The 22,572-nt window shown below is 37.9% G+C and overlaps 1 protein-coding gene and 1 long non-coding RNA gene across 4 annotated transcripts in view; one reads left to right on the top strand and one right to left on the bottom strand.

Moving 5' to 3' along the window:
* The window catches only part of LOC145716353 (uncharacterized), a 438,007-nt gene that overhangs the window by 80,845 nt on the left and 334,590 nt on the right, over positions 1-22,572 (bottom strand). The gene's annotated exons all lie outside the window — the stretch shown is intronic.
* The window catches only part of CEP126 (centrosomal protein 126), an 89,471-nt gene that overhangs the window by 18,403 nt on the left and 48,496 nt on the right, over positions 1-22,572 (top strand). For all 3 annotated transcript variants that reach the window (XR_014138980.1, XR_014138981.1, XM_081799602.1), the window contains exon 3: positions 19,991-20,136. Coding sequence is in view for 1 of the 3 variants with exons in the window: in XM_081799602.1 (XP_081655728.1) it covers positions 19,991-20,136 (146 nt within the window). In the remaining 2 variants the exon portion in view is untranslated. The remainder of the gene's footprint in view (positions 1-19,990; positions 20,137-22,572) is intronic.

Raw genomic sequence — 22,572 nt, 5'->3', positions numbered from 1 at the left:
GGGGGGGGGGGGCAGGGTGGTTAGTGGCAGGGGAAAGAAGACATAATGATCAGAGGGTACAAACTTTCAGCTATAATATGAGTAAGTTCTGGAAATCTAATGTACAGCATGGTGACTGTAATTAATAATGAAACTTGCAAGTTTTCTCACCACCAAAAAAAAAAAAAAGATAACTGTGGGAAGGATAAGGATATGTGCACAACTTTGGTTGTGGCCATCATTTCACAATGTATCCATATATATAGACATCATGTTGTACACCTTAAATACGTAGTTTTTATTTTTCAAGAATAAGTAAAGGAGTTCTTTTAAGTTGCTAAGACAGACCATTTTTCTGTGAGAAAGGCTAATTCCAGGGTTAATGGGAAGCAGCAACATACTCTCCCAACTCTGAATCCTACAGTGGCAGAGAAGCTATCTTTCTTGTTTTTGTTACCAGGTCTTTCGATTCCATAGCATTTCCCATAGCGCCTGGCACATAACAGCATAAAGGAGCTCGGGAACTAGGGAAAGAACTTTATCAATCATCTCTACAATTGCTTATTAAAACTTTTTTATTATTAGGCCCATCGTTGAGTTTAGGAGCAAAAACTTCTTGGTCACATTCCATCCCTGGTTTAATTTTATTCAATCTAACACATACTTTCTTTCCTATGGTCCTAGAAAGTACTATGTGAAATTATTATTACTTTCTATATACATTTGAGCCCAGAGAACAATATGAGATAATAGTGATGATAACTCACTATCAAAATTACTCTCTGGTTATAGCAAAGGAAACACCACGTGTTTACTTTAGAGAGTCATTACTCCTCATAGCCTCAAACTTTGCTGAACTGGTATTATTTTCATTTTCTCAAAATGCTAACTTCTCTCCCTGCTCCCCCCGCCCCCAACTCAGGACCTTGGCATGCTGTTTCTTCTACCTAGAGCACTTTTCCCCACCCACTTCTTTTCATGACTGACCTTATTCTGAATTTTTTATCTTAAAATGTCATGTTTCCAGAGAAATACTCCGTTTCACTTTATTTAAAGTGAGTTCTCTTGGCTTTCTGTCTTGGACTAGAGTTTTTTTTACTTCACAGCACTTATGACAATCAGTAATTCTTTGTTACTTGGTTCTGTTAGCTTGCTTCATTAGATTATAAATAACTGCATAGACCACATCTGTTTTGCTTACTGTTATATCCCCAGCAGATAATAGTAAGTCAAAATAATAAATAACCACCGTTAAAAGTGCTCTGATTATATTTGAAGTTGACATATGGTCAAGCATTCATTCGGCAATTATTTATTAAACATCTTTCAGATGCAAGGCTTGGTGTTAGGCACAGAAATTCTAGAATTTAAAATTTTAGTCCCTGCACTCAGTAAACTTAGAGTCAGATAGGAGAGAGAGACGGTTAAAATGAATGAATTCTTTTATTCAGCAATTCTATGTAGTTCCTGATATGTTTGTTTCAAGCACTCTTATGTGCTGACACAGACATTATCCTTCTTGATACTTAGAGTCTAATAAGCAATACAGAAAACTAAATAGATAATTACAATTGAGCGAGATAAATACTATGATAAAGGTAAGCTTAGGGTCCCATGGGAAGACAACGTTGTTTTATGTGTGGATGTTGGGGATAGAGATGACTTAAAGAGAAGAGACACGTTACACAGTCTGTAGTAAAGTGATTAAAAATCAGAAAGAGTCAGACTGCCTTGTTTAGACTCCCCATTCTTCTATTTAGTGATTATGTGACCTTGAAAAACTGTAACCTTTCTGAGACTTCGTTTTTTCATTCATTCAACTCACAGAATTGTTGTGGGCCAAAGCAAGGTAATAGGCATAAACTAATGAGCACTTGTAATGAATGAGCACTGTTCTTATTCCATTCCCACCATTCATCCTCTGTGCAGTGATGAACTGCGCTTTGCCAGCAGCCTTCTCCCAAACTTTTTGTCTAAATCAGTCCCTAGAGTCCTGATGCATCCCCTGTCCAGGAGACACAAGTCAGTTCAGTTATATAAACAATTACTCATAAATATAGTGCTTTTGGAGAGAGAGCAGACATGGAAAGTGTTTACCCCCCAAAAAGAAAAGTAAGACAAAGCAGTTGAAGACGTGATTGTATTAGAAATTTACTAGAACTCAAATTGAGATAAATATGGATGCAAGTAATTTTTAGGTAAGTAACATTCTCTATTTTTGTTTGTATAAAGAATGTGAGAGGGGCTCCTGGGTGGCTCAGTTGGTTGAGTGTCTGCCTTAGGCTCAGTTCATGGTCCTGGGGTCCTGGGATCGAGCCCGGCATTGGGCTCCCTGCTCGGTGGGGAGTCTGCTTCTCCCTCTCCCTCTGCTGCTCCCCCTGCTCATGCTTGCTCTCTCTCTGTCAAATAAATAAATATCATCTTTAAAAAAAGTGTGAGAGGGAATTAGAGGGTGATATTGTGGAAAGTATGATAAGACTAGTAGGTATTTGATAGATACAAAGAATGAAGCGTGAAGAGTCATTACTACTCCTCATTGTCACTTTTAACTGTGGCTCTCTTTTCTTTAAAATCCATCAGTTCTTTTTTTTTTAACTTTTTTTCATTGAAGTGTAGTCGACATACACAACGTTACATCAGTTTTAAGTGCACTACATAATGATTGGCCATCTCTATACCTTGTGCTCACCACAACTGTAGCTGCCATCTGTCCCCATACAACACTGTCACAATGTCATTGACTCTCTTCCCTATGCTGTGCCTTCGATCCCCCTGACTTACTGATTCCATAACTAGAATTCTGTGCCTCCCCTGCCCTCCACCCATTTTGCCCATCTGCCCACTTCCTCCCCTCTGTACTTACGGATCTGTTTCTGCTTTGTTTGTTTCTTCTGTTTTTTAGATTCCACATATGGGTGAAATCATACGGTATTTGTCTTTCTCAGTCTGACTTATTTCACTTAGCATTATACTCTCTAGTTCCACCTGTGTTGTCGCCGATGGCAGGATCCCATTCCTTTTATGGTTAATATCCCACTGTGTGTGTGTGTGTAGATAGATAGATAGATAGATAGATAGATAGATAGATAGATAGATAGATAGATAGATAGATAGGCAGAACAAACACATCTTTATCCATTCCTCTATCGATAGACACTGAGGTTGCTTCCATATCCTGGGTATTGTAAATAATGCTGCAATAAACATAGGGATGCATATATCTTTTTGAATTAATGTTTTACTTTCTTTTTTAAGGATTTTATTTATTTGTTAGAGAGAGAGCAAGAGAGGGAGAGAGAGACAGGAGCAGGGGCAGAGGGAGATGGAGAAGGAGACTCCCCGCTGAGCAGGGAGCCCGATGCGGAACTCAATCCCAGGACTCTGGGATCGTGCCCTGAGCCGAAGGCAGACGCTTCACCAACTCAGCCGCCCAGGTGCCCCAAGTGTTTGTTTTCTTTAGGTATGTACCCAGTAGTGAAATTGTTGGGTCATAGGATATTCTTTTTTTAACTTTTTGAGGACCTCCACACCAGCTTGCTTTCCCACCAACAGTGTAGGAGGGTTCCCCTTTCTCCGCATCCTCGCCAACATCTGTTATTTCTTGTGTTGTTGATTCTAGCCATTCTTAGAGGTGTGAGGTAATATCTCATTGTAGTTTTGATTTTCATTTCCTTGATGATGAGTGATGTTGAGCATCTTCCCGTGTGCCTGTGGGCCATCTGTGTTTCCTCTTGGGGAAAATGTTCAGGTCTTCTAACCATTTTTAATGAATCATTTGTTTTTTTGGTGTTGAGTGGTGTAAATTCTTTATTTTGGACATTCAGCCCTTGTCAGATACATCATTTTGCAAATATCTTCTCCCATTCAGTACATAGCCTTTTCATTCTGTCAATGGTTTCCTTCGCTGTGCCGAAGATTTTTACAAAAGATGTAGTCCCAATAGTTTATTTTTTCTTTTGTTTCTCTTGCCTGAGGAGACATACCTTGAAAAATGTTCCTGCGGTGGATGTCCAAGAGATTACTGCCTGTGTTTTCTTTTAGGAGTTTTATGGTTTCAAGTCTGACATTTAGGTCTTTAAACCATTTTGAGTTTATTTTTGTGTATGGTGTAAGAAAGTGATCCAGTTTCATTCTTTTGCATGTAGCTGTTCAGTTTTCTGCCAGCTCTTTTGTTCTTGGAGAAGTCTCCTAAAGATTCCCTCCCCTCCAGCAAACTTCTGGAATTAGTAAATGAATCCCCTTCATGTCTACCCCAGGCGCTTTTCAAACACCTGCTTCTATGCTGTATCTCAATGGGGTTGGCTGTTAGGCTGTCTCTTTGAGGGCAGAGACTCAGTTCCCGAGTGCCCCTTGGCTCTCCCAGACCTAAGCTCACTGGTTTTAAAGTACCCGCAGTTAAGCCCCACTGATTGTAAAATCTCAAGAAGTTAAGCCCCAGCTGGTTTCCAGGGCCAAATGTTACAGGGATTTGTCTTTCCAGCACAGGGCCCCTGTGTCCGGGGTGCCTGGCAGGGGGGATCTTTTTCTCTCCTTTCTTCATGCTTGTGGTGTCCCTTCCATTTGTGGTTAATCTCCCTGGGAGTTTGGCTACTGACCACGTCTCCACCCCTCCTACCCTTTTTGATGTGGCCTCCTCTCTACCATTAACTGAAGAGTCTGTTCTGCCAGTCTTGGGGTGGGTTTCTAGGTTAGTTGACTGACTGCGGTGACGGTTACCAAGGTGTATCTGTGGGATGAGGTGAGCTTAAGAGATGCTCCTACTCCACCATCTTCCCAGACTCCCACCGCGACTTTTATTACGAGGCTTGTCCTGGATGGCCGCAGGTTGGCGAGAACTGTCCTTTCGCTGTATCTTACACGGCACACCCCAGGCTGCTGCAACCCCACTGGCCAAGGCCTGCTTCTGAGCCCTTGAAATATGACTGGTCTGAATGGAAATGTGTCCTCAGCTGGAGATGGTGAGATCTGTCTGTCCTCCCCAAGAACTCCGGGTTTCTAGTCCTTTGAGCTACACCCGCAGCTCAGCACTGATCATATGCTCTTGACACTGGTGGGCAGGGGAGATGGATCTCCTCACGAGACAAAATCTTTCCCTGTGAAAGAACTGGCCCCACAGCACAAAGAGGAGGCAGTGAACCCTCACTCCTCAATCCTCTTTCTCCCTTGGAGACCCACCTATATCTTTTGATTGGAGCATTTAGACCATTGACATTTAATTATTGATAGATATGTACTTATTGCTATTTTGTTCATTGTTTTCTGGTTGTCTTTATAGTTCTCTGTCCTTCTTTTGCTTTCTTTCCTTGTGATTGATGACCTTCTTTAGTATTATGCTTGGCTTTCTTTCTCTTTATTTTTTGTGTCTATTATAGGTTTTTGGCTTGTGGTTACTGTGAGATTCATATATAACATCCTAAGCATATAGCAGTCTATATTAAGTTGATGTCACTTAAGTTCAAACACATTGTAAAAGAACTTCATTTTTACTTCCTTCTCCATGTTTTATGTAAATGTCAGATTTTACATCCTTTTTATTTTGCGAGTCCTCTTAATTTTTTAGATATAATTGATTTTACTACCTTTGTCTTTTAACTGTCATACTAGCTTTACAAGTGATTGCTCTATTAACCTTTACTGTGTTTCCTTTTATTCATATTTTTTCTTTTTATAATTTTCTTCTAATTATGGCATTTTCTTTTCCAATAAAAGAAGTCCCTTTCACATTTCTTGTAAGGCCAGGTTAGTGGTGATGAACTCCTTTAATTTTTGTTTGTCTGGGAAACTCTCTATCTCTCCTTCAATTCTGAATGATAACCTTGCCAAGTAGAGTATTCTTAGTCCCAGGGTTGTTCCTTTTAGCACTTTGAACATATCATGTCACTCTCTTCTGGCCTGCAAAGCTTCTGTTGAAAAAAAATCAGCTGACAGCCTTATGGGGTTTCCCTTGCACATAATTAGTTTCTTCTTTTTTGCTGCTTTTAAAATTCTCTCTTGGTCTTTAATCTTTGGCATTTTAATTATTGTGCATCATGGTATAGATCTCTATGGGTTCATCCTGTTTGGAACTCTGTGCTTCCTGGACCTGGATGTCTGTTTGCTTCCCCAGGTTAGGGGAATTTTCAGCTGTTATTTCTTCAGATAAGCTTTCTGCCCCTTTCTCTCTCTCTTCTCCTTCTCAGATCCCTATGATGCAAATATTTGTTTGCTTGATGTTTTTAAAGAGACCCTTTAACCTATCTTTTCTTTTTGCTATTCAGCTTGGGTGTTTTGTTTTCCATTACCTTGTCTTCCAGATTGCTGATCCATTCTTCTGCATCCTCTAATCTACTGTTGATTCCTTCTAGTATATTTTTTCATTTCAGTTATTGTATGCTTTGATTCTTGATTGGTTCTTTTTTATATTTTCTGTTTGTTAAAGTTTTCACTGAGTTCACTCTTCTCTCCAGTGTGAGCATCTTGAAGACCATTACTTTGAACACTTTACCAGGTAGATTTGTTATCTCCATTTTATTTAGTTCTTTTTCTGAGGTTTTGTCTTGTTATTTGAAGCATATTCCTTTGTCTTCATTTTGCTTGACTTTTTGTGTTTGTTTCTATGAATTAGGTGGAACATCTAATTTTCCTAAACCTGAAGGAATGGTCTTGTGTATCATTGTCCCTTGTGTAGATTGTGCATGCCTAGTGACTTTGGCTGGCTGACTGGAGCTATGGCTGGCATGGACTGGGGGTCCCAGGGCAATCTATGCTGTGGCTACCTTGGTGGGATAGCCAGAGCTAAAGTGGGTGTGGGCCAGAGTGGGCAGAGGGTGCCCTGGTCCCCAGGCTCTTTTAAAACATATGCTATTTAACTATACTGTTTACCACTACCTCTCATTATTACAGTGATCTATAGATCCTCTGTGTCATTGCTTGAAAGTTTTAGCACCTGGCTCTTCTTGCCGCCCTACCACTATTCCAGTGACCATTCTTTGTAATTTCAGTGTCTTCATAGATCATCCATCCATCATAGTGACCCATCGTTATCTTGAACTTCACCCATTCAGTGGCATCTCACCTCAGCTACTACCAATTATTCCTCCACCTCCAAAATTTCAATTTCAGGAATCTCAATTTCTGATCTGTACCTCCTGTCTCTCCATGCCACTTCCTCCAGTAACCTGAGTTTAGCAATTCTAAGACCCCATCCCAGTCCATTTCTCTTATCATCCTTTCTTCTTCATTCCTTTCTCTCGTATTCTCCCTTCTATTCAAACTGAGATTCTTAATTCCATGGTTTGTCATTATCTTTCCCTTGCATATACCTTCAAATCCCTTGTAGGCACTCTCCACCCCTCAGCAACCACTGTTCGAATTTCTATTTCTAAAGGTAGAATTGCTAGGTCGTAGGGCACATGTATGTTTTCCATATATGAAACTGTCAAAAAGCTTTCTGAAAGGACTGACCATTTTACCCACCAGCAATATACATGTGCATGAGTTCCCAGTTGCTTCATAACTTTCCCACTCAGTCTTTTTAATTTTAGCCATATAATAGGTATGAATGGTTTTAATTTGCACTTCCCTTATTAGTGATTTTTATGTGATTTTTGTGATATCTCTATTCAAATATTTTGTCCATTTTTTTAAGATTTTATTTATTTATTTGACAGAGAGAGACACAGCGAGAGAGGGAACACAAGCAGGGGGAGTGGGAGAGGGAGAAGCAGGCTTCCCTCAGAGCAGGGAGCCCAATGTGGGGCTCGATCCCAGGACCCTGGGACCATGACCTGAGCCGAAGGCAGACGCTTAACGACTGAGCCACCCAGGTGCCCCTATTTTGTCCATTTTTAATTGGATTATTTGTCTTCTTTTCGAGTTGTAAGACTTTTTTTTAATATATTCTGGATATAGTTCCTTTGTCAGAGATATATATTGCAAGTATTTTCTTCCAATCTGTGGCCTGACTTTTTATTTTCTTAATGATCTTTCAAAAAGCAGTTTTAAGTTTTGATGAAGTATAGTTTGTCAATTTTTTGTTCTGTAGTTAGTGCTTTTTCTGTACTCCCTAAGACATTTTGCCTACCCCAAGATTATGAAGTGTTTTCTTGTTTTCTTCTGGAAAGTTTATACTTTTAGCTTTTAGGTTTAAGTTTATCATCTATCTCAATTATTTGTATGTGGTATTATGTAAGGTTGAGTTTCATTTTTTTTGAGTTGATTTAGTTGTTCCAGGAGCATTTGTTGAAAAGACATTCCTTTCTACATTTGGAGGCTTTGCCACCTTTTTCAAAAATCAGCATATGCGAGAGTTTATTTCTGCGTTCCATTGGTCTGTTTATTATTTTTTTTTTTTAAGATTTTATTTATTTATTTGAGAGAGAGAGAGAGCACAAGATGGGGGAGCGGGAAAGGGAGAAGCAGACTCCCTGCTGAGCAGGGAGCCCAATGCAGGACTCGATCCCGGGACTCCAGGATCGTGACCTGAGCCAAAGGCAGTCGCTTAACCGACTGAGCCACCCAGGCGCCCGGTCTGTTTATTCTTATACCAACACTACACTGCCTTGACTATTGTGGCACTGTGTCAGAAATTGCCAACAGCCCTGTTGACATTTCGGGTAAGATCATCCTGTGTTATGGGAGCTACCTGTATATTATGTTTAGCAGCATCCTGGTCTCTACCAGTGGTGTCAATTAAAAATGTTTCCAGACATTGCCAAATGTTTACTGAGAAGGAAAGGGGCAAAATTGCCCCCAGTTGAGAACCACTGTTTTATAGTGAAATAAGGTAGTGCATACTCTCCAGTTTTGTTTTAATTCAAGATTGGTTTGCCTGTTCTAGGTATTTTTGCTTTTCCATACAAATATACCTGCCTGGTTTTGAGCAGGATTGTGATGAACATACGATCAATTTAGGGAGAATTGATATCATAACAATATTGAGCCTTGTAATACATGAAATCCATGAACATAGTATATTTCTCCTTTCCTCTGTTCTCTTTGTATGTGTGTGTAATTTCTCTTAGCTGTATTTTCTGGGTTTTATTGGAAAGTTCTTACATGTCTTTTGTTATGTAACTTAGGCATTTCATTACAACATGCTGTTGTAAATGGATTTATTTAAATTTCATTTTCCATTGTTATATATAGAAATACAATTGATTTTTCTATATTGACCTTGTATTCTGAGAACTTGTTAAATCCACTTGTTAGTTCTAAATTCCTTAGCATATTCCATTTGTATAATCACGTCATCTGCAAATAAAGGGAATTTAACATCTATCTTTCCAGTTGATATGCCTTTTATTTTTATGTTGGCCTTATTGAACTTCCTAGGAGCTCCAGTGTAATGAGGAATAGAAGCAATATGAGTGAGGTTTTTTGCCTTCTGTCCCTTCAGAGGGAAGTATTAACTATTTTACTGTTAACTCTCCTGCTAGCTACGGATTTGGGTAGATGCCTTTATCGGATTGAGGAAGTTTCCTTTCATTCCTTGTTGGCTAAGAGTTCTTATCATGAACATGCATTGAATATTATCATATACCTGTTCTCCTTTATTTGGTCAATGTGGTTAATTTCACTGATTAATTTTGAAATGTCACGTCACCCTTGCCTTCCAGGGGTAGCTCCCACTTGGTAATGATATGGGTTTTTTTTAATAAACTGATGGGTTTTATTTGCTAATATTTTGTGAAGGATTTTTGTGTAATGTTTGAGAGATGTTGGTCTATAAATTCCTTGTAATATCTTTTTCAGGTTTGGAAATCAGGGTTATACAGGCCTTATAAAATAAGTTGGGGAAGTGTTTCCTCCACTTCTATGTTTGGAAAAAGGTTGTATGATTGTTATTTCTCCTTTAAATGCTTGACAAAAGAGAATAATAAATTATCTGAACCTAGAGTTTTCTTTGTAGGAAGCTTGCTAATTATAAATTAATTTTATTAATAAATACAGAGTTTTTCACATTTTATTTTTCTTTGTCAATTTTGGTAAGTTGATTCTCTCAAGAAATTGGTCCATTTTATCTAAGTTGTTGAACTTATTAGCATAAAGTTGTTAATATTATTCTTTTAATGCCTATGGTATTTGTAGTGATAACCTGTCTTTCATTATGATAGTGATCATTTTTGTTTGCTTTTTTTTCTTCATTATTCTTTTTTTTTTTCATTCATCATTCTTGGTAGGAGTTTATCAATTTTACTAAAATTTTCATACACAACTTTAGTCTGTGTGGTCTCTGTTTTTTAGTTCACTGTTTCAGTAGTTTCTTCTTTTATTTTTATTAGTTCCTTTCTTCTTATTTTAGAATAAATTTGCACATCTTCCAGCTTCTTAAGGTGAGAACTAAAATCATTGATTTTAAAGATTTTATTTATTTAACAGAGAAAGACACAGCGAGAGAAGGAACACAAGCAGGGGGAGCGGGAGCGGGAGAGGGAGAAGCAGGCTTCCCATGGAGCAGGGAGCCCGATGCCGGGCTCGATCCCAGGACCCTGGGATCATGACCTGAGCCGAAGGCAGACGCTTAACGACTGAGCCACCCAGGTGCCCCTAAAATCATTGATTTTAAACTTCTCCTTTTCCACTATAGACATTTAAGGTTCTAAATTTCCCTCTGAAAAACTGGACTTAATAAATTTGGTATGCTGCATTTTCATTTTCATATAGTTTAAAATCCTTTGCTACTTCCCTTTTGATTTCTTTTTTTTGAGCTGTAGCTTATTTAGAAAAATGGTTTTTTTTAAATTTCCAGTTATTGAGCTTTTCTAGATATTATAATTGATTTCTGATTTAAATCTGTTTTGATCAGAGAACATCTTCTGGAAGAGTTAAGTCTTATGAAATTCATTGACATTTGTTTTATGGCCCAATATAAGATTTCTTATGTTGTACTTAAAAAAAGAATGTGTATTGCAATTGTTGGGTATAAATAGTTCTATAAATATCAATAAGTTCAAGGTAGTTGATAGTTTTGTTCTGTATTACTGATATTAAATCTTCTGTATTATTGATAATTTTTATCTGATTGTTTATCAATTACTGAGAGAGATGTTACAGTATGCAACTATAATCATGGATTCATCAGTTTCTCCCTCTAGTTCTGTGTTTGCTTCATGTATTTTGAAGGTCTCTTACTAGGTGTATACATACTTAGGATTTTTATGTCTTCCTGATGAATTGACCTTTCTATCATGATGAAATGTTGTTTTCCTCTCTGGTAACACTCCTTGTCTTAAAGCCTACTTTGGTATTAGTATAGTCAAATGTCTTCTACTGTTCCATCCTTTTGCTTTCAGCCTATCTGTATTTATGGAGGTCTTCCTGGGTCTTACTTTATATTCAGTCTAGCAAGTGCTAAATCAGAAACTGTGCAGAAGTGTAAAGGATCTGAGATTTTGACCTACATGCAAGCTAATGATTACCACAACTTCATCTATGTTGTGGCAGGCGGAAAGAAAGCAAACCCCCTCATTCAAAGACAAAGACTGTACATTGTCGTGGGAAAGGCAGCAGCCAAAGCCATATCTTGTGTCACTTTCTAAACTCCAGTCCCCAGAGGGCAATGCAGTGAGGGCCAGATGGTTCCTGCACAGAGTAGGAACTAGTTCATTACAGTCTAGGAACCACAAACTGTGGAAACTCTGATCTTCCATATGGCTGCTGCCCATCCTCTTCTCCAGAGAGAAAGAAACCTTACCTTTACTCTCGGATCCAAGAGCTCTCTGGGGCAGGGAAGGGGAGATCTTTATCTTTACTCCCCAGCCTCCAGGATGGGAGCACTCTCTAAGCTTAACTACCCTGCAGTGTCTCTTTATACAAACGCCTCTAACCTGGCTGTGAATGCCTTCATTCAGCGGACCTGGGCTGTGCACAAATATGAAATATTGATAGAGAATTGTCTCCCAAAAACAAGGCTCTGCCTTGTAAATGGAGTGTGTAGTCCATTGACATCTAGTAATTCCTAAAACAGTTTGATGTAGGTCTATCATTTAGCTATTTGTTTTCTATCCATTCTCTATTTTTCCTCTTGTTTTTTCCTCCTTTCCTGCGTCCCTTTGAGTTAGTCACCAAAAAAAAAAAAAAATTCAATTTTACTTTTCTTTAGTGGCTCCTCTAGGGATTACAGTATTCGTTCTTAACTATTTAGAGTTGCATTTGGACCATTTCACATAAATATAAGGATCCTTCAACTTTATAATTCTGTCTGCCCCACCCCCATGCTGGCATCCTTTGTGCTAATGAATTTCTTTATATCTGCATGTTATAAAGTTCACAATACAGTGTTGTAATTTCTGCATTAAACCCTCAGTTGTCTTTTTACCAGTAAGACAAAGAGAAGAACATATTCTTTTTCATTCACCCACATATTTATTGTTTCTAGTGTTGTTGGCTGCTGTCTGTAGGTCCATGTTTCCATCTGGGGTCAGCTCCCTTTAGCCTGAAGAACTTCCTTTGGCACTTCTTGCAGGGCAGGATTCTGTCCCTAAACCCTCTCAGTTTTTGCCTATCTAATTTTATTTAGCTTTTGTTTTTGAAAGATATAGTTGCCCTGAATATAGAATTCTGAGTTAACAGCCATTTTCTTTAGCACTATCGAAATGCCATTCTACTGTCTGCTGACCTCCATGCTTCTCACTGGGAGTGTTGTTCTCCATATATAATGTGTCTTTTCTATGACTACTTTGAAAATATTATTTTTATCTTTTGTTTTCAGCAGTTTGACTAAAATCTGCCTAGGTCTGTGTTGTTAATAATTATCTAGTAGTTCACTGAGCTTCTCTCATCTGCAATTTAATATTTTTTCACCAAATTTGGGAAATTTTAGGCCATAGTCTTCAAATGTTTTATACCTCATTCTCTTTCTTTTTCTTTTATTTTTGGGACTCCAGTTACACATATATAGTACACTTACACATAATAATGACCACTTATCATTTAGTGACCCATAGGTCACTAAAGCTGTTATGTATTCTTTTTTCTATCTTTTTTGTTCTGTTTTCAGGTTAGATAATTTCTGTGAATCTGTCCTCAAGTTTACTGATTCTCTTCTGTTATCCCCAATCTGCTGTTCACCTACTAGTAAAATTTTTATTTCAGATTTTATAATTTTAATTGCAAAATTTCCATTTGGTTCTTTTTTTAATAATTTTCATTTCTCTTCTCACTATGTTTTTGTCTTTTAAGTGCTCAAACTGTAACAAGTCCTCACACATTTACTGCTTTACATTTTCTAATATAAAACCATTGTGAACATCAATATCATTTTATCTCTCATATAAAAGTAATAATGGAGAATGTGTAACAAAGCTTTTATTGTTATTCCTTCCTCAGTGGAATCTTTTCAGGATCTCTTATCTTTACAATACCTATGGGATGGTTATTCATTCATTTTGCCTGTTTTGAGATTCTAAACAATGAATAAATTTTGCTTCTTTTTTTGTGTGTCTGATACTCCACATAAATGTTCAATGTCTTAATTTGATGACTCAGATAAGACATCTAACTGAACAACTTCACATACTTGAGATAGAGGAAGGCTTACATAACCATTATTTAACAAATTCCCTTAAGCATTTAGTCAGCCCTGGATTTCTCAAGCCAACTCACAGGTACATAATTTTGTCTAGAGTTAGCTCCGTATCAGCCCTCAAAGAAAGCATTTTCCCCAGGGGGAGGGGGACCTATAAGGATCACTGGGAGGCATCACTAAAATAAATCAGTAATACATACCAGCTAAGATTTCCTCCTTATCTAACTAGATAAATGTGAATTGTTCTTATTACCAGTGAAATGGTACTTTAGAAGAAAAATACAAAAATAAAAAAAACCTGAAACAGACATCTCTATTAAAAAAAAAAGATGTAATAAGTGTAGTTTTGTACAATTCCTTGCTGCACTCTCAACAGTGAGACGTAAAGATGACAGCCGTCTACGTTGGTAACTGAGTTCACTGATACTCCGAAACTGAATTCATGACCTCATGCTGTTTACTGAGAATACTTATCAAAATACTAACTTCCTCTATGCCCCCTAAATTTTCTTAGAAAAGCATATATAGTAAGTGGATTAATAAATCCTTTATAATTAACATAAATAAATAATTTTTATTAATAAAGATTTGTCCCCATCCCCACTAAATAAACGTTAACTGGGGGAAAAAATGGTTGAAAGTTATTATTCTGGTCATTTACTGCTGTATAACAAACCACCCTAAACTGTAGTGGCTTCAAACAACAATTTATTACAGTTCTGTGTGTTCAGTGGCTCACTTGGAAGTGTCCCGCTGCCGCACTGAGCTTTCTGCTGTGAGCGGTGTTATCTGAAGGGGCTGCTGAGCTGCACATCCAAGATGGCTCCTGGTCACATGTTTTGGGGCTTGGGCTTGGGTGACTAGGATAGCTAGAGGATAGCCAGGCTTCTCTCCCCTGCTCCCTCTCCCTTTAGCTAGCGTGGACTTAGCGTAGTGATCTCAAGGTCGCCAAATTTCTTACATGGATCTAGCTTTTCCTAGAGCAAGCATGCCGCAGACCAAGTTAGAAGCTGCAAAGTTTCGAATCTAGCATCACTTCTATAAAGTTCTCTTGATTAGCAGAGAGTCACAGGACCAGGCTGATTAAAGCAGAGAGTACTGAATGATCCTGGTTCATTGGCGACTGTCTTTGGAGATGAGCTACCATAGTAGTACACTCATGTTTGAGTGCCCTTGACACTGCCATCTTAACCTCAAGTGAGAGCATATGAATTTAGAACTTACTGAGTGACTCAATCAGCTTCTGCCCAGCGCACCTTAGCCCCCTCTGCCTCCCTGGAAGTAGAATACTCAGCTAATGCCTCCATTTAGTTTTATCTCCTTTCAAAGGCTGCATTAAAACAAATGAATGGTCTGCCATATATTTTATTTTTCTTTTCTCAACTCCCAATTCTCTCTTGATAGTTATGTCCAATTTAGGTGTCTTAAGATTCATGTGTAACTTAAACCTCTGCCTTCCTCCTCCCTCAAAGGTTACCTTCCTCTAATCTAGTGGAAATCAAGGCCAGGAGTAGGAAAGTAGGTTTTTGTCTTACCTCCCACCCTAATTGTTCACCTGGTGTTATTTCTCCGCATCTGCTGACCCCTAGCCATCCCCAGTGTTGTTGGGGCTTGCTGCTAGTTATTGCCCAGAATTTTTGGAGTAGTCCCCTTGATAGTCTGCCTGTGTGGCAGAAGTATCAATGTCTGGCAGGTCCACTGTTCTCCAGGATCCCACCACACAAGGCTGTAGGGGGATATCACACTTTATTGAAAGAGTTGAGTGGATGAACCTTTAGTTTTTGGAGTAGAATAATTCTTTCTTGGGTAGATATGTCCCATGCATTATATAACACTTAGCATCCCTGGTCCTGGGGAACTGAAACCTGATAGCCCACGCTAATTATTGTGACAGTCAGAACTCCTCCAGAAGTTCCCAAGCACTCCTGGTGAAAGGGAAATGTCCCAGATTGAAAACTACTGGATTAGAGTCATTAAAGTAAACTCTATTTTATTTTATTTTTTTTATTTTTTTTTTAAAGATTTTATTTATTTATTTGAGAGAGAGCACATGAGAGGGGGGAGGGTCAGAGGGAGAAGCAGGCTCCCTGCCGAGCAGGGAGCCCGACGCGGGACTCGATCCAGGGACTCCAGGATCATGACCTGAGCCGAAGGCAGTCGCTCAACCGACTGAGCCACCCAGGCGCCCGTAAACTCTATTTTAAAACAAAAAAATTTCGGGGCACCTGGGTGGCTTGGTCATTGAGCGTCTGCCTTCGGCTCAGGTCATGATCCCAGAATCCTGCGATCAAGCCCCGCATCAGGGTCCCCACTCAGAGAGAAGCCTGCTTCTCCCTCTGCCTCTGCGGCCGCTCCCCCTGCTTGTGCTTGCGCGCGCTCTCTCTCTCTCTCTCTCTCTGTCAAATAAATAAATAAATAATCTAAAAAAATAAATAAAAACAGAAAAATTTCATAAGATTGACAACTATATGTTTTCTTATAATCGAAGGGAAAACTATTTACGAAGTTACATGAATCCCTTTAAAGGCCTTCTTAGTTTTTAACCTGGTTTCCTTGTCTTCAAGTCTTTGCCTTTCTCTAAAAGCCTTTCCTTCTTCACAAAACCACACTGCCTACCAGCAGAGATTCTAGTCTATTAACATAGCCACTAGCCTCATGTGTCTACTGAGCACTTAAAGTGTGACTAATCCAAACCGAGATATGAAAATACACTTAGTACAAAGAGGATATAAAAAATTCTAATAATTTTATGTTGATACATTTTGAAATATTTTTGATATAAGGTAAATAAAATATTGAAATTAATTTCTACTGGTGGTTTTTTTTAAGGTGGCTACTAGAACATTTTAAATTACATATGTAGCTTACGGGTTTGTTTTTTTTTTTTAAGATTTTATTTATTTATTTGACAGAGAGAGCGAGAGAGAGAGCGCGAGCACAAGCAGGGGGAGCAGCAGAGGAAGAGGGAGAAGCAGGCTCCCCACTAAGCAAGGACCTGAGATCATGACCTAAGCCAAAGGCAGATGCTTAACCAACTGAGCCACCCAGGTGCCCCTGTAGCTTACATTTTATTTCTAGTAGACAGTGCTGATAAATTGTGTCTCACTGTGGAAGGGCTCAGGGGTTCAATCTGGTTGGATAAAGGAACTTAAAGCTACACTTGCATTGTACATTATATAAGGTTGAGGAAACATACTCAGTATGAAAGACCTGGGGGGATTCTTATTTTTTACTGTGATAAAAGATACATAAATTTACCATTTTTAAGTATACCACTTAAGTGGTACTAAGTACATTCACATTGTTGTACAACTGTCACCCCATCATCTTCCCCACTGAAATTCTATACCCATTAAACACTCAACTCCCCATACCCTTTTTCACCCAGCCCTGCAGCCACCTTAGTACTTTCTGTCTTTGAATTTGACTAATCTAGGTAATATGATTGTGGAAAAAGACAATATTTGTCCTTTTGCGATTGGCTATTATACTTAGCAGAATGTATTCAGGGTTCATCCATGTTGTAGCATATGTCAGAATTTCCTTCCTCTTTAATCCTATTGTATGTGTATGCCACATTTTGTTTATTCATCTGTCAAGGGACACTTAAGTTATTTCCACCTTTTGGCTATTGTGAACAATGTTGTTATGAACATAAGTATACAAACATTTGTTTGAGCCTCTGCTTTCACGTCTTTGGGGTATATTCCCAGCAGTGGAATTTCCAGATCATATGGTAATTCTAAGTAATTTTTTGAGGAATCACCATACCCTTTTTACAAAAACTGCCTATTTTGCATTCCCACCAATGTATAAGGATTCCAGTTTCTTCACATCCTCATAAGTACTTGTAATTTTCTGTTTTCTGTTTTGTTTTGTTTTTATAATGGCCATCCTAATGGGTATAAAGTGGTATCTTACTGAAGTTTTGATTTGCATTTTGCAAATGATTAGTGAAGTTGAGCATCTTTTCATGTTCTTGTTGGTATTTGTATATCTTCTTTGGAGAAATATGTGTTCAAGTCCTTTGCCTGTTGTTGAAGCCGATTATTTTTGTTATTGTCCAAATGTGAGAATTTTTTTATATATTCCTGAATCAATTGCTTATCAGATATATGATTTGCAAATATGTTTTTCTATTCTCTCAGTAGCCTTTTCACTTTTGATAGTGTTCTTTGATGCATAAAACCTTTTAATTTTGATGTAGTCCGATTTATTTTTTCTTTTGTTGACTATGCTTTTGACATCATATCCAAGAAATCATTGACAAATCCAAAGAAGCTTTCTCCCTATGTTTTTCTCTAAGAGTTTCATAGTTTTAGTAGGTCTTTGATCTATTTCGAGTTAATTTTTGCATGTGCTGTAAGATAAGGGTCCATCTTCATTCTTTTGCATATGGATATCCAGTTTTCCCAACATCATTTGTTGAAAAAGACTGTTTCTTCCTCATTAAGTGGTTTTGGCACCCTTGTGGAAAATCATTTGGCCATACACGGGTTTATTTCTAGGCTTTCTAATCTATTCCACTGACATGTCTGTCTTTATGCTCGTACTATACTACCTTGATTACCATAAATTTGAAGTAAGTTTTTAAACCAGGAAGTATGAGATCTCCACCTTTGTTCTTTTTCAAGAATGCTGTGGCTATTTGGGGGGTCCCTTGAGATTTCATATGAATTTTAAGATGGATTTTTTAATTAAGTCTACTAATCCATGAACATAGGATGTCTTTCCATGTATGTGTGTTTTTAAAAAAAATTCAGCAGTGTTTTGTATTTTTGGTGTCCAAGTCTTTCACCTCCTTGGTTAAATTTATGCCCAAGTATTTTATTCCTTTTGATGCTATTGTAAATGGGATTACTTTCTTAATATTTCCTATCTAGATTCTTAATTGTTAGTATATAGAAACACAACTGATTCTTATGTATTGATTTTGTATCCTGCAACTTTGCTAAATTTATTTACCAGTCGTAAGAGTGTTTTTGTGGAACCTTTAAAGTTTTATGCATATAGTATGTCATCTGTGAACAGAGATAATTTTACCTTTATGTCTCCATTTTGGATGCCTTTTATTTACTTTTCTTGCCTAATTGCTCTGGCCAGGACTTCCAGTATTATGTTGAATCAAGTGCTGAAAGCAGCCTTCCTTGTCTTGCCTTGAGGGGACTCTTGAAGGAGATTATTTGGGCATGCCTACCTGTGGCACTCAGCACTATCTCCTGCCTACCACAGGGGTAGGACTGTTTGAAGATCTGTAACCCTACTTCCCAGAATTGTAGTTCCCTAAATCTGAGTTATTTAGGTGAGAATAATGCTCCAACCAGTGAAGGTCTTTGGAAGGATGGTTAATAGTAACCCATGACATTAAAAATCTCAAAGAGTTCTTATCTACCACCTCTCAATCCCATACATTCCAAAGAGCAGAACCACTTGGCGGTTTCTTAACTAGTGAGTTGCCAGCTTCCTTCTTCATTTTTCTCATTGTCCAGAAAATAATTATTAAAACACACACACACGTTTTCCACAAACAAAATTAATTTTTTGAAACAGTTGAAACTAGAGAACATGAACTTGAGTGCCCAGGCAACCAGAAATAAATGAAATAGGAAAGTTAAGAAAAATAGGGACTGATAAAGGTTATGGGCAGATGTTTGTAGTCATGTGTGGATAGGAGTTCAGGGTTGACAAATCTTGCAGATTTTCAAGAGAAGGTGGAAATCAAGATTTTTATGTAAATTGTATGTATTTCTAGCATAGTTCCGACTTAATATGTAGTCAATTTTAAACTTTTAGTCTAAAAGAAGAAGAAAGGGGCGCCTAGGTGGCTCAGTTGGTTAAGGGTCTACCTTCGGCTCAGGTCATGATCCCAGGGTCCTAGGATTGAGCCCCGCATCAGTCTCCCTGCTTGGCCGGGAGCCTGCTTCTCCCTCTCCCTCTGCCCCCTGCCCCTGCTTGTGATCTCTCTCTCTCTCTCTCTCTCTGTGTCAAATAAATAAAATCTTTAAAAAAAATAAAAAATAAAAAAAGAAGAAAAATCTATAGTATTATCTTGACTGCCCTATAATTTGTGAAGCTGCTTCTTTCACCAATGAATTAATTTTTTTCATTCCAGAAAATAGTGTAGCTTTTTAGTAAAGAATTCTTCCGCAGCAGGCTTTGGGAGGTGGTTACATGCATGCAGGCCTGCCAGAAATTAGAAATAAGAGCCTTCCCTTATTTGCAAACGGCCTGGATAAGGTTCTGGAATTGCCACATATAAAGATAAAATTCTTAGCTAAGCGCCTTTTTTTTTATTTAAAATTTGCTGTTTCTAAGTAAGTAGACTTTTGAAATATGAAAACATCATTATATAACAAATCATGAGTTTGAAACTATTTTCTGCATTCAGATTTTTTTAAATTTTATTTTATTATGTTATGTTAGTCACCATACAGTACATCATTAGTTTTTGGTTTTTAAGACTTATTCCCTCATTCAGTTATCTACTTTGTGTTTCACATATAGAGCTTTTGAAGAAAAACGAAAAGAACAAGAAGAAAGAGAACAACAAATCAGAGAACAAATACTTCAACAAAGAAAAGAGAAGTTTGTAGAAGTCACTGAAAAATTCCAGCGTGCTCATATTCCTCTTTCACAAAGGAGGAGAGCAGGTATCTGAACTTCTAGGACAATATGAGGACAAAAGTGAAAATTATATCATATTCAACTTGCATAGACAACAAAATGATAAATTAAGAAAGAAAGTGTAAATTCAAACTAAAAAGTATACCTTTTGAGCAATAAGACTTTAACCAAATAAAAAATTATAATTTGATTTAGGTTTAATTTGGAGACTATTTTTTTGGCTCTATTAGTAAATTTTGAAAGTTCACAAGTTTGATTCTACTTCATACTGGCTTACAATGTTTTGTCTTTTTAAAACTATGTAGTAAAAAGAAAATTTAACATTTAGGTTCAGTAAATTAACATCACATTCATTCTGGCATTTTAGTCACATTTTGGTTCAAATTCTTATTTAAGAGAGTGACAAAATAAAAAGAAAGTGTACAAAGTGATATAATCTAACAATCTGAGGCCTGGAATCAATTAAGAATTTAAATACAATTATGGTTGATTCTTTGGTACCATATCTACATTTTTTTATACCTTAAATAGCAACACAGAATTAACTATAAAATGTCAAAGCTTCAGAAAGAAAAAGACAGGGGCACCTGAGTGGCTCAGTTGGTTAAGCGTCCGACTCTTGATTTCAGTTCAGGTCATGATCTAAGGGTCATGAGATTGAGCCCTATGTCAGGCTCTGAGCACTGGGCATGGAGCCTACTTAAGACTCTCTCTCTCCCTCTCCCTCTGCCCCTTACCTACATCCCCACTCACATACACGTGCTCTCTCTAAAAAAGGAAGGAAAGGAAAGAAAAGGGAAGGGAAGAGAAGAAGGAAGGAAGGAAGGAAGAAAAGGACAGGCAGAACCTTTATGTTCAGCAAACATATGTTGTACTATACTGTACTTAGCCCTGGGCTGAGATATAGAGAAATGTAATCATACTCTACCATTAAAGATCTCACAGCTTATTTTGGAGGTGAGAGTAATGTAAACAATGTCAATAAATATACTGAGAATCGCTGTGGTAACAGAATGTGTAAAGTACTGTGTGAGCACAGAAGGAAGAACACTAAACCTATACAGGGACATCAAGGACATCATCCCTGGAAAAAAATGACTTAATTTGAATCATGAAGAATGAGCATTTTGCCAAGCAAAGAGAAAAAAAAAATTAAATCCCCAACAGAAGGAAAAACTTTTACAAATAAGTTATGTATTAAAGAGCATCCTGAAGCATAGGATGGGGGGAAGGTGAAGATGAATGAATGTGAGACTAGAAAATAAGCTAGAACCAATGCTGAAAGAGCTAGGCATATCATGCTAGGAATTTTGTCTGTATCCAAAATGCAATCCACTTGAAGTTTTTTAATTGAAAAGCAAGCTATTATTGTGTCAGTAAGAGATCCTAATATAATTAAAAGGCAAGATAATAACATTAAGAAAATATGAGTCAGCTAGTAACACCCCTAAAAATAACAATAGCTTAAATACGACATGGGTTTGTTTTTCTCTCGTATAATACGAAGTCCTGAGGTAGGCAGTCACAACTGGTTTGATGACTATGCAGTGTCACTGGGAACCCAAATGCCTTCTGTGTCTCAGCTCAACTATCCTTAGTTTTTGATTTATATCTTCATCCTCATGGTCACATTGTAGCTGCTGGAGCTCCAGCCATCATGCCAATGCTGTAGGCAGAAAGAAGGAAAAATTGTAAAGGACAAAAGGTTGTACCTCTGAGCTCCTTTTAAATTATTTTCCTAGAAGTATCCATCTGTCTACTTATGTGTAATTGGCCACTCCATGTGCAAAGGAGACTGAAAAAAGAAAAATCTTTAATAAGGCTGTGTTGCTACCCCTAACTATTGATATGGGGTCTGTTGCCAAGGAAGAAAGGGAAAATGAATACTAGGTGGGAAACTTGAGGGTCTCTACTACAATTAGATTTGTTTGTTAGAATGACAATTACAGTTACAACATGGAAGTGGATTGAAGTAAAGACATACTAAAGTAGATAGACTAGTATGAGATTATTTCAATATTTGTGGCAAGAGGGGTTAAGCTGTACTCATATGGAGAAAAGTGGTAATATATTCAGGAGCTGTAAGCAATAGATTTCAGTTACTAATTGATGGAGAGTGGGGAAGGAAAGAAAGTCTAGGTGGAGAGCAGTGCCCCTAGGAGTTAGCAGAGAGCCTCACACATTTTTCTACTTTTTAAATGAATTAATTATTTTGATAGATGATGATAATATTCATCAAGGTTATGGATAAAGAAGGAGAATCAGGGCGCCTGGGTGGCTCAGTTGGTTAAGCGACTGCCTTCGGCTCAGGTCATGATCCCAGGGTCCTGGGATCGAGTCCCACATCGGGCTCCCGGCTCAGCGGGGAGCCTGCTTCTCCCTCTGACCCTCTCCTCTCTCATGCTGTTTCTCTCTCGCTCGCTCTCTAATAAATAAATAAATAAAATCTTTAAAAAAAAAAA

Source organism: Leptonychotes weddellii, chromosome 11 (genome assembly GCF_054177405.1).
Source record: "Leptonychotes weddellii isolate Sample4059 chromosome 11, ASM5417740v2, whole genome shotgun sequence".
Taxonomy (NCBI): Eukaryota; Metazoa; Chordata; class Mammalia; order Carnivora; family Phocidae; genus Leptonychotes; species Leptonychotes weddellii.
This window is presented reverse-complemented; position numbering and strand designations above follow the sequence as displayed.